The 12,018-nt window shown below is 44.6% G+C and overlaps 1 protein-coding gene across 1 annotated transcript; it reads left to right on the top strand.

Annotated features, from left to right (window-relative positions):
• The first annotated feature begins 1,194 nt into the window (after window positions 1–1,194).
• On the top strand, window positions 1,195–8,038 carry tbx22 (T-box transcription factor 22). The gene is made up of 8 exons (XM_008294684.1): window positions 1,195–1,333; window positions 1,747–2,002; window positions 3,256–3,357; window positions 3,452–3,626; window positions 5,586–5,750; window positions 6,563–6,627; window positions 6,861–6,946; window positions 7,027–8,038. The coding sequence occupies exons 1-8, from the start codon at window positions 1,195–1,197 to the stop codon at window positions 7,557–7,559; spliced, it is 1,521 nt and encodes a 506-aa protein (XP_008292906.1). The 3' UTR covers window positions 7,560–8,038.
• Window positions 8,039–12,018: the final 3,980 nt, after the last annotated feature.

Here is a 12,018-nt window from a genome sequence, read left to right as displayed (position 1 = left end):
TTCAACAGAAATGCTGCGAGTTTCACGGAGATATTTTACCTTCCAGATGGTCTGAATTAACAGACTTAAATATTTATGCCTCGACTCTACTTCCAATACTCTAAAAAAATCACTTTATTTATCTGTCGGCTCTCTAAATGGAGGGAAGCAACTTGGAAAACAACTGAAAGGCTTGTTTCTGTTTAAAATGTTGCCTCGAGGGAAGATGTCTAACAAAATCCCATTGAACACACTCTAGACGTAACCTCAGACCAGCAGATCACGTTTTAAATCATTGCTTCTTGGCCTAATTCTTTCACATTTTACTTCTGATAATTGCTTGGACTTGCCCTAGTTTGTTAAACGGCACCGACTTTGTAGATTAGTTTAATCATCTTGAAATTACCAAATGTATCTTCACAACAGTGGCGCGTAAAGATGCTCCTGCTGGTTGTCCTGGATACTCAAAGACAGATGAGATGAAGCGAACACTGCAAGAAATGTCCCTCATTTATTAAATGTTATTAGTGTTCTTCAATTTGAAGGAAAAGGTAAGTTTTCACACGTTTTATTTAAAATTAACATTATTTAATTGTGATTTTAATCAAGTGTCACCTGTTGATGCAGCTGATAACTAATCTGTTTTATTTTGTTGTTGTTTAGAAGTGTTGACACGTTTAAAAACAACTGCTTTAGGAAGGAAAAGTAATTATTTTTTCATGTTCATCGTGAAATTTTTTCGCATTAGTTTGAAGAAATTTGATTTAAAGATCGAGATTACGGCGAAGATGGATATTTTTTGCAGCGCAGGCCCGTGTGAAGGAATGCGCGCTGCACTCTGCCCTCCCTCTCCGTGACGCCCAGAGGGGAACCGGAGGAACAAGCCCTCTGCGAGACAGACAGGGAAGGGGAGACGTAGAAACGGATAAAGGGGGGAGAGAGGGAAATATTGTAGTGAGAAGAGGCGTGCCAATAATCAGGATTTTTTTTTTGGATGAGGGCGCGCGTCTCGGCGAACACATGGGAACGCACCGGATCAATTACGCAGCGTCACGGAGCCGCTGTGAGAGAAGAGGGGCGCCCTGAGGTGCTGCTGCTGCTGGTGTTTATTCTTCCCCGTCCTGCTCTGACTGAGCCGGGACACCGAACCCTGTGCGGGACAAAGTTAAAGTTCAGGCGGATATACGGCTCGTGGAGACGGTGTCCTTAGGCAGAATGCAGGGCCTGAGCTCCCGGGCTCACGCGTTTTCGGTGGAGGCGCTGGTCGGGAAGCCCTGCAAGAGGATGAAAGTGTCGGAGGGACACGAGTCAAGTTCTGGTGGAGACATTAGCGGCGACAGGAGCATCATCACCGGTGAGACACAAGGACGTGGATGTTAAAGTTTCAGTCGCATCTCGCTGCTTTTGGTTCCAAGCATTTTACGCACGGTTTGGAACACTGAAACGCACAACAAAAGTTTTTCATCTGACAGTTTTTCAAATTTAGGCCACATTCAGTTTTATGTAATTGTCACAATTTCAGTTTATCTAATCAGATTTTTTTTTAAAAATAAAAATCCAGATGATGATTGCATAAAAATACAAATTTGCAAATATTTATCCAACACACTGAAAGAACGTTATGCATTAAAACTAACAGTATTCTTGATGTTGTCTATAAAATAAAATCAATTAAAAAAAAATAAAAAATCCCCAAAGTTACAGCTAAATTTTTTTAGCAGCATTAGTAAAGTTTTCTTAACCTCTGCCTTCTTTTGCACTCTTCAGGCCAGAACGAATGTCCCAGCAGCCAGCTGAAGAACGCAGGTTCAGCAGTGGGGAGGCCGGAGGATTCCTCCTGTGACCCGCACAGACAGACTGTCAGATCAAGGACCGAAGACTCTGATCCAGCCAGCGAGGAGAGCAAGCCGAAGGAGATCGACTACCGGCCGGACAGGGAGGTCCGAGTAGAGCTGCAGGGCTCCGAGCTGTGGAAGAGATTCTACGAGATCGGCACCGAGATGATCATCACTAAAGCCGGCAGGTAGAAAATCTGGAGAAGAAATATACTGGGATCTCTGGGAAGGAGTCTGGCCTTTGGGTGCCTTTTACTGACTTTATTCATCATGCAAAACCGTCAGACTCCACATTTATTTGGCCTGCATGTTACAGGATAAAGGGAGCAATAATGCAGCAGATATTATTTGATCTGTATGTGCTGGTTTATTTTTTCAGTTTAACTAAAATCTAACAAAAAAAATCAACATAATTTCACAAGATTAGGAGGTTATGTGGAGCAATTTGGAGAAAAAAAATCTAATTCAGTTTAGTTACATAAAAATAAAGACTGGTTCAATTTTCTGCATCAAGGGCCTCCCCGGGGTCACCTGTCTGGCTTTTGTTTCTGATAATGTTTCTGTTTTAATTTAATGTTAGGTTAAAGTGTCAGTTTTAAATAAAATCCAGAATAGAGCGGTCTTTATCAGCATATGATACGATATTTACACGAACCGTTCTGCGGTTACAGGTGCGTCTTTATCAGGTGTTTGAAAAAAGGCGCTGCAGCCAATCAGAGGTGAGCAGAAGAACTGCCAGTTTTACGACACTTTCTAAACAAATGAGCTGGGACTTATCGAGGCCATTTAACGGTAACTGAAAGTGTCATGTTTACTCTGTCCTTAGTTAACATGCAGAAATGTGTGATTTCACCATCTGTGCGTCTTTGTCGTTTGGCTCTTATTTTGGATTAGAAGCGAAACATGTCAAAAGAAATGAAAAATTCCCACATTTAATGGAACTGAATTTAAAAAAAAAAAAAAAATACAAGGAGACCTATTCGATAAGACTGTCTGCAGCACAACGAAACCTTGTGACACGGAGATGTTCTCGGGTGTAGGTGGATTCAATTAACTTTATGTTTCAGTTTCAAAGACGTGCGTCTGCGCTCTGATAAGCAGCCATGCGCGTCCGCTTCTGTTCCTCCAGAAATGAGTTATTAGGACGTAACTACTTGCTGAAATCTCGGTTCCGTTTATTCAATTACCGAGAACACCCGCTATAAATCTCGGTAGTGAAGATGCCCTCAAGGCCCCTCGAGGTCCCTGAACGTTCCTCTGAACTTGGCCGCATACAGGCAGGAGAGTTTCTGCTTCATCTAGTTTTGCTCCATATCATAATGGGAAATCCATGACTTCTCTGCCTGTTTCAGGAAGGTTTACGCTGACTTTTGTAGTATTTTCTTCTTTGTAATAATAATAAAAAAATATCCTGCGCTTCTATTTCTCTCTTTTTCTGCAGGAGAATGTTTCCTTCTGTGCGCGTAAAAGTGCGCAACCTGGACCCTTGCCAGCAGTATTACATCGCGATGGACGTCATGCCGGTGGACTCCAAACGCTACAGGTGGGTGCTTATTAAATTATTCCAACTCTCTCTTTATATATGTATATTTTCCATTTACCCGTTTAGCCATGTTGCGTGTGTTCTCCCTCCTCAGGTATGTGTACCACAGCTCGCAGTGGATGGTGGCTGGAAACACGGACCACTCGTGCATCTCCCCGCGGCTCTACGTGCATCCGGACTCGCCGTGCGCAGGAGAGACGTGGATGCGGCAGGTCATCAGCTTTGACCGGGTCAAACTCACCAACAACGAGATGGACGACAAGGGACATGTAGGTAACATATGAGCTGCTTCCTCTTTCTCTGTGCAGTGAATAAAAACTAGGCCTCCAGGTGATAGATAGATAGATAGATAGATAGATAGATAGATAGATAGATAGATAGATAGATAGATAGATAGATACTTTATTCATCCCCTTGGGAACATTCAAGGTGTCCAGTAGCTCACATGTGTTACATTTAAGAGAAATAAGGAAAATAAGGTGCAAAAGCTGCTGGTAGAAGAAGTAAAGTGCAAAAATTGTGCTGGTAGAAGACCAGGTAAAGGTGCATGAAAAAACAGATGGTGCTAATATGAAAAAAAATAAAGTATTTGATAGTATAACTGCTGTATAATAATAAAAAATAAATAATAATAAGCATATACAATGGGTGCTTGGATCTAAGTGAACCCAGGGTGTGTTGTTTTTTTTCTTTTTGTAGCTTTTATTTATATCTATAATGTCATTTTTGGTTATATTTCAAAGTGTTGCTATTGGTGGCACAGCACCAGAGTCCGTCTTTCCTTCAGTCCTCCTTCAATCATACACACCTTGAAGGTTCTATTGAAGCAAAGCTGGAAAGAGGAAGGAATTAGAAATCCTGTCTTGGCTCCAAAACTTCCTGTGATGCACAGATGTGGTGACCACTGAGGCCGTAAGAGGCTTTCGACTTGATCCTGGTGTTTATAAAACCACCCTGGCACTTGTGTGTGCGGGACGTTCGCTGTTCCACTGCAGGAACTCGGTAACTCTGTTTTCACTTGAGCTGAGACTCACGCCGCTGAAGCAGCCTCACAATCCCTGATACTCTTGTGGTCACTTTATGGCCTCTTTGGAAGCGTGTTATTTAGCTCGTTTTGGTTTTAAACACCAATAAAGTTTATTGTCGTACCTTTCTCAGGCGTATTCCTGTTTCCACTGTGTTTGGCGATGTAGCTGCTTTGTGTATTTTATAAGATAATCTGTTACCTCCACTGTGAAACCTCACGTATGTTACATCAACGTGTTCTATTTCTATTTGGCTTCTCTCATGGACTTAAGAACCCAAAATTAGTTGATTTATGTATTTCTATATATTCTATTTTATTTGAACTAAATATTTCATAAATTACCAAAAAAAGAAAATGATAATAATAACAAAGCGCCACAAATGTGTTACAGCGAACTGCAAAAATACCTTTTAGGGAAATTCAATTTAATTTAACTTCCTTTTGCAAAATGCATGTAAAAGTAGATCAACGCTCAGATCGAATCAATTTCCACGATATAGTCAGAGAGTTATTACTAATATGCTACTTAACTGGAAGATATTTGTTGATTTGTTAGTTTTATTTGTGGAATTTCACATTTTGGCTAAACCTGCATTACAGTTAAAACAGTTATAGTTTGTGTATTATTGTGTTTTCTAGACAGCGATGCAACCGTCTGACTTTCTTAAAAATATTTCTCTCCATTGTCTTGTTTCTTTCACAAATTTACTGTGGTTTTTCTGTAACAGCAAAGATTTATGTGCAGAAAAAACTTTTAAAAAACACTTTTATCTGTGTTTTTTAAGAATTAATATAATTTTTAAAATAATTTAAAACATATGTTTTTGCAGCATTCACAAACTACTAGACTACTAACTATGTACTACGCAGCCAAAGTAATTAATCAATAGACTAAATAAAAAAAATATTGGCAACTGTTTTTCTAATCAATTAATTTTAAAATGAAAAAAATAATTTTGTTGTTATGGGGAAAAAAGTAATTTGGCGATACTTGACGATTCAGTAAATTGTGTATTTTCCCCCATTTTGTGCCATTTCATTGTCCAAACAGTGAGTTTTTACAGAATAATTTATAGATTAAAGCCTAAAATAATCATTGGTTGCAGTTTTATTTGTTTGTTTCTAAAGTTGTGGTTACTGAGAATATAGCAGAGGTCCATTTTGTAATTTAAAAATTTCCCTTTTCATTTTCTTGATCCAGATTATTCTTCAGTCGATGCACAAATACAAGCCACGTGTACACATCATCCGGCACAACCCTCGGATGGACTTGTCTCAGATCCAGTCGCTGCCTGCTGAGGGAGTTCACAGCTTCTCCTTCCCAGAAACCGAGTTCACCACAGTCACAGCTTATCAGAATCAACAGGTAACTCTACAGTTAACTGCATCATCCTTTGGATCAGTAACAGACTGTGTTACACAATCCTGAACATGAGTTTTCAAAATAAGAGCACCAAAGATGCATTCAAATTGTTCTTTGTTAAGCTGAAAAAATGTAATGATATTTTCTAGAAATGAACCGGTGACTCCATGTTACTCATTTGCAGTCTTCATCCTGTGTGTGCCAGAAAAATTCAAAAAGCAGATGTTTAGTCTTTGTCAGCGACACAGTGGCTGTTACGATGATCCAGTCAACAGCTCCAGCTCTTTGACCTCACATTAAATGTCTGAGTCTCCGCATTGTGCAGCCGATGAGGCCTAAATCCACGAGGTCTCAGCGAAATGATAAATTTATGGTGTCTTGATTTTCTGCCGGGGCCAAGACTCTCAGAGCGGGCGTGTGTGTTCCTGTGCAGGGGTGCTGACCCTGCTGTTGGCTACCATTCCTGCAGTAACAGAGCCGTCCACGGGGACTACCAGCTCTTTTCATCAGGTCTCATTTTACTATCAGCCAACGTATTATTACAGAAACTCAGTAACGAGCTGTGACTGTGCCGACTGCTGGAGTCCGCAGCCTATTAAAGCGCCGAATAAAACTCTGTGACCCCGAACCCCCTTTTTCTCCGAGAGCCCTGTTTGACATGGCTGATCGCCCTGGGTGCTGCTGGGAGATGCAGTCCCAGAGGGGGAGCTGTGCCACTCTCCACGCTGTCGTAAAGCTGAGCTCATTGTTAGCTTAACACGTCAGCGGCTGACACGTCCGCTCTAACCCATGTCTGTTCCTCTCTCCCGGGCAAGATCACAAAACTGAAGATCGACAGGAACCCCTTCGCCAAAGGCTTCAGAGATCCAGGAAGGAATAGGTACAGAATAACCTCACTGAACACTACTTCTTAGCTCAGAAAGCACTCCACTAAAGGACCCAAGAGGGATTTTAAGTTCAACCGCTGAAATTTGAAGCCACATAAAACCTTCAAATAAAACCCGACTGTGTAGTGCAGAATTTCACACCTCTCAGAACCAATATTTAAATACCTGGAATAACATTTTTCACTGCTTTTACAGTATATACGTGGGTGTGTGTTTGTGTGAACAGGGGGGTTTTGGATGGCCTGTTGGAGTCATATCCCTGGAGAGGCCCGCTCAGCTTGGACTTCAAGCCTTTTGCCATACAGCTCCAAGGTACCGACTCTTTTTCCTTCTCTGGTCCAAGCTGAGGTTTTGGTTTTTTTTAACTTTGTGATTCTGACGTCTGTCCACAGGGAGCTCAGCGTCGCCCGGAGTGAAGAGCCTCCTTCCCCTTTCTCCATCGTCGTCCCTCCATCCGTTCTCCGCGCTCACCTGCCAGGACGCCGCCCTCCACGCCCTCGCCCTCCCCCTGTACGGCAAGACGTCGGCCGCCTCGCCCGCCATCTCCCCGCTGCCCGGCAGAGCCTTCTCCTCCCTGGGGGCAGACAGACTGAGAGGCCTCCCCCCGCTGCCTCCACTGGCAGACCTCCCGCTCCTCTCGGCGCTGCAGGGGAAGAAGCCTCCCCACTGCAGGGACCCATGTCCTCACGGGTCTCCGGGGAGCGCCCCCTGCCCGATCCCTCTCCACGGCCCCCTCAGCCCTCAGGGGCCCTCTCTCCTCCCTCATCTCTCCGACACCGCGGGGCCCTACTGCCTCTACCGCTACAGCTTCCCCCTGAACCCCCAACTCGCAGCTATTTCCCGGCACGCCAAACTCGCCGAAGACACCACAGACTGTCTGCTGCGCCAGTCTCCGTGGCACCCGACCACCAACCACTGCCTCTGACAGCTGGACCGCACTTGCAGGCTCCGGCCCATTGAGAGTAACAAGCCAAAGCTTATTGCAACAAAACAGAGGGGGCCGATTCTCTATTCGAGCGAGACTCAAAGGAGAAATGCGGCTGCGGGGACATTTTTTTGTATTTAAAAAAAAAACTGTTTTATACACTGTGTTGGATTTACCAGCACAAAAAAAGTCAAGCAGAAGCTATGCACACGCATCTAGAGGGCCAACATTGGAGTAAACAGAAACATTTCTGTTCAGGCAGGATACAGATTTTTATCTGAGATGGAAAGCCCAGTTTTATTTTGCTACACAGAATCTGTCTTTGACATTTCAGTCTCCCTGTTGAACCTCTTGGAGGGCTGTAGCGGTGTTACCAAAGAGCATCAGCAGTAGGACCTGAGGTATGTAACATGACAAAGACTGTTAAAGCTGACCATAAGATCCTATTAAAGTATTTTTCACATCTTTGTTAAGATCAAGCAAGATGAATATGTTTTTTTTTCCCAACATATCTACAGTATGGATAAAAAAAGAAGCAAAAGATGGAATCCATGGCCCATGTTTTCCAGCTGTATTAATGCAGAACCGAACACGTTGTGCAGGAGGAAGTGACTCTGAACAAGAAATGATGAAAGGATGGACGTTGTAATTATCAGCTAGTATTCCCTGAAACTGAACAAAGACGTATATTGTGTTTTCCTGAGTTGAATCTCAGTATCGGGCTGCTTGGCCACCCCCCGACTAAAAACATGAGCTCATCAAGTCTCTCTGTGATTTTTAGGGGGAAGAAACAACAGCTGCCAGAATCCAGGCGGCCAGTTTCCATCCCTGTGCTTTATTACCAATAATAGGACTAATCAGAGATGCATGGAGGTGAAACGGTTATTCTACCGAGATCTTTATGAGCAGCAGTGTGTAACGGGGCTGGATCGAGGCTCGGCGCCCTCTCATACAGTCGTTGTGTTGTAACGCTGTTCCAGCATCAACAGTAAATCAATACCGCTGCTCGACCTCTTTGGAGTTGCGGGGAAGGCTTTTCACAACAGCGAAATTCACCGAGAAAGGATGAAAACCGCTCACGACTGTGGGCGAAACATAACTCTGTGTTTTTTTGTCCGTACCAAAGGAGGGCACGCCCGTTCAGCCGCTGATGTGATAATTCCTGCCTTCAGCTCAGACTCTAAACCCATGCCTCCCTCCTTCCCTTTCGGCGGAGCCCCGAACAGCGGTTTTAGGCAAAGCGGGGGGAAATGGCCTGTTTCCCGACAAACGGTCGTAACCAAACAGCAATTTACTTGTCATGGCCGAGCGTGGCAGCGAGCTAATGTGCGCTGGACGTGGAAATAGCAGGAAGGAGTTAATTGGAGGCGAAAGGGGGGACGGCCCGTGTTTCGGCGAGCGGTCAGGTGCAGCGCTATCAAACAGCCTGCCCTTTGTCTGCAGACACACATAATCTGCGCTGGTTATTTGATACTGTCTGTCATTTCCATGTTGGGCTGCGTGGGACAATCATTTTAAACTCTCGACTAATTCCTGATCTTTCAATTAGGCAAATTGCTTTCATACCGGGAGAGCTGAACTCTGCACCTGCCACTCTCCAGAATAGCAAAGCACACACACACACACTAACACACAAAAAGGAAAAATGTGTCAGAACCTGTCATCATTAGCTGCCATGCTGTGTTGCAAGCTGTACATAATGTGTTGCGTTTTGAGTACAAACGGTGCTCGATGGAACCATTTGTGGCAGTAAATGAAGCACTTTGAGTAAAAGACGCAGTGCAAAGTCATGGCAGCTTTTTGCTTTCTTGCTGAGAGTTAAATGAGAACTTTGAATGCGTGCAGAAGTCTTAATGTGAAGTCATAAACAGCAGCCGATTAGCTTAGCTTAGCACAAAACTGGAGGGAAGCAGCATGCAGCTGCTGAGTCAACCTTTTATCAGGCTTTTGATGAACATCCACATCTGAATTTGCCTCATAATGCGTCAACGTAATCCACCAGTAGGCGGTGGCTGCAATAACATGGAAACTGTGCCGATTCAAGTTAGCAATAACACGAGGACGGGCGTTTTCTGGACCGTTCGGCGGTGATTGACAGGCAGTAAAGGGAGAGAAACTTGACCCTGAAGTCATTTGTTTCCAATCATGTGAAATGGCATCCTGAAACAGGAGAGAAGCCTCTGCAGAGAGTGGAGACGTGTAAATATACTCTGCCTTCATTAGATTAACACACACACACTCTGCACAAACACGTGTACGTCAGTTATCTCCTAATAATAGTCGCCGTAGACTTTGGGCGAGCGCGCGTACGTGCACGCGGCCCTCTCGCCCATTCAGCTTCGTATGCCCTGCAGCCTCACTCGTACTTGGCTCCGCGCTCCTCTTGTGAAGGTTTATACTGGACGCTATTTTCTCTGCAAACTCAATAAAAGCTGGTTATTTATCAGGTTAGATTATGGGACATGACTGAGCTCAGCTGTAAAGTTGAAAGTGAAACCAGCTGTGGCTGAAATTGAATTACGCTCAGTGAGTAATGTGAAAAGCAAGAGGAGTTTAACAGTTATTAAGCGCTCCTCTACTACCTTTTCAAGCAGGCATACGCTGCACAGTGAAAGTGCTCCTTTGCTTCTTGATGTTATTTTCCTATTTTCTTAAATGGAGCCTCTTTTGCTGAAAATATCAAAAACTTTGTCCCGACTCTTGAGATGTTCTCCTTCGATGACTCTCCGTGGATTTGCACGTTGCTTTGTACTATAAATGTGGGCATTCCTTGCAGCGCGGCCACACTCGTGTGCAGACAAGGGTCACTGGGGCTTTGCAAAGGCATGCGCTCCCTGACAAGCCGCTGTCTTACAGGAGCAGAGGTTAGATAAGTAGAGGACAAACAGCTTTAACATGTGGCCTGGCAGCTGGCCCGCGTGTTTGTGTGTGTTTTTGGAGTTTCCTCTCTGAGCTCCATCTGGGCCTCAGACCGATGTCATTCATCACAGAACGTGTTAATCGCCCACGGTCTCTAACTCGCGCCTCGACTCTGTATTCTCACCTTGTCTGCTGCGTTTTTGTGGCGCTCGGTGGTCTGCAGCTTCGTGTTTCAGCTGAGGGGAATATTGCACTTTAACCCGCTTTGATGCAGCAAAAGACAGAGAATCTTCACAATGCACGAAGCATTTGTCACCAGAAAGTCTAAATCACCAAATTTTTGATGCATTATTTTCTTTTAACTGCAGCTTTTTGATCAAATGTGCACCTTTTGTTGCTCTGCTGTTAGAGTTACACATAAATGATCCTGTTTTGCCATCACCACGGTCAGTGTAATTCAATTACTCTCCCCTTTCTTGTTGAGCTGAGTGTTTTATCATGAATGGAGCTGTGTGTGTGTGTGTGTGTGTGTGTGTGTTGGTGCAGGGTGGCTGGAAGAGGAGCTGTCAGCACTCAGCTTATGACCAACAAACACAACGCACACTCTGACCCAGGCTGTCCATCATGAGGAAACATCCCTCCTCCTAAGAGAAACCGTGCGTGCTAATTCCTCCCCTTGTCCGATGGGGGAGTCTACAGGTGTGTGTGTGTGTGTGTGTGTGTGTGAGAGAGAGAGAGACGCTCTGGCTTTGGTTTTTATTTAATACAAACCTATAAATCAGCCCTTTTGGAACAAGAGATGTGAGATATTCTTTTTCTCTTTGCCCGTATCTCTGACAGTGGGATAGATCGCTCTTAGCTCTTTTTGCTTCCTGTGTATGACAGGTTATCACTCCTGGGACAGATACAGAGGGAAGGGGGTGAGCAAAGGAAAGAGGTGGAGAGTGATTGAGTGAGAATGATGCTCCGTGGCTGATGTATCGGATGGCATACGAGGGGACGGGGCGGAGAGGAAAGAGTGATTTAGCGCCGGCCTGCACTCTCCTCTCCCCTTATCCCTGCCTCGCTTTCTTTCATGTCTCAACCAAGGGGTCGACCCGCCCGCCGCCCCAGATGGTGCTGTCCGTCTGGGCTGCCCTCTACAGGATGTTGCCCCTCTCACCCCCACAACCGCAGACCTATACTCGCTTAATTGATTTCAGGGGAGAAGGTCCTCTTTCTCTTCTGTTTCACACACACACACAGACGGTTTGCCAACAGTTAGTGCCCCCAGTGCGCACACATGAACACGCGGCTGGCGCTGTGCGCTGTCAACGCTAATTCAATTTGAGACGCGGGAGTGTGACTAACAGCAGACCTGCAGAGCGTTTTACCATATGCACCACACACACTCCTCACTGATCTGTGCTCACACACACGGCCCTGACAAATCCACTGGTATAATAATAATAATGTGATTCCTGAGGTGTAAATTCCATCAGTAGATCTGCTCTCTTCCTGTTTGTCATCAGACAGTCGTCGTGTCAACAGCCCCCTTCGCTTCAGGATTAACTTTCAAGTCAAGTGAGACATCGTTAAAGCGTGTCAGCACTATTAGAAC

Source organism: Stegastes partitus, unplaced genomic scaffold (assembly GCF_000690725.1).
Source record: "Stegastes partitus isolate 25-593 unplaced genomic scaffold, Stegastes_partitus-1.0.2 Scaffold987, whole genome shotgun sequence".
Lineage (NCBI taxonomy): Eukaryota > Metazoa > Chordata > Actinopteri > Pomacentridae > Stegastes > Stegastes partitus.
The sequence above is the reverse complement of the archived record's forward strand: the minus strand, read 5'-3'. Positions and strand labels throughout refer to the sequence as shown.

Excerpts from the sequence above, each read along its gene's own strand:
- tbx22 (XM_008294684.1), top strand. The coding sequence starts at position 1,195 with ATGCAGGGCCTGAGCTCCCGGGCTCACGCGTTTTCGGTGGAGGCGCTG. Across the intron at positions 1,334-1,746 it reads CGACAGGAGCATCATCACCG|GCCAGAACGAATGTCCCAGC; the intron begins GTGAGACACAAG and ends TGCACTCTTCAG. Across the intron at positions 5,751-6,562 it reads CAGCTTATCAGAATCAACAG|ATCACAAAACTGAAGATCGA; the intron begins GTAACTCTACAG and ends CTCCCGGGCAAG.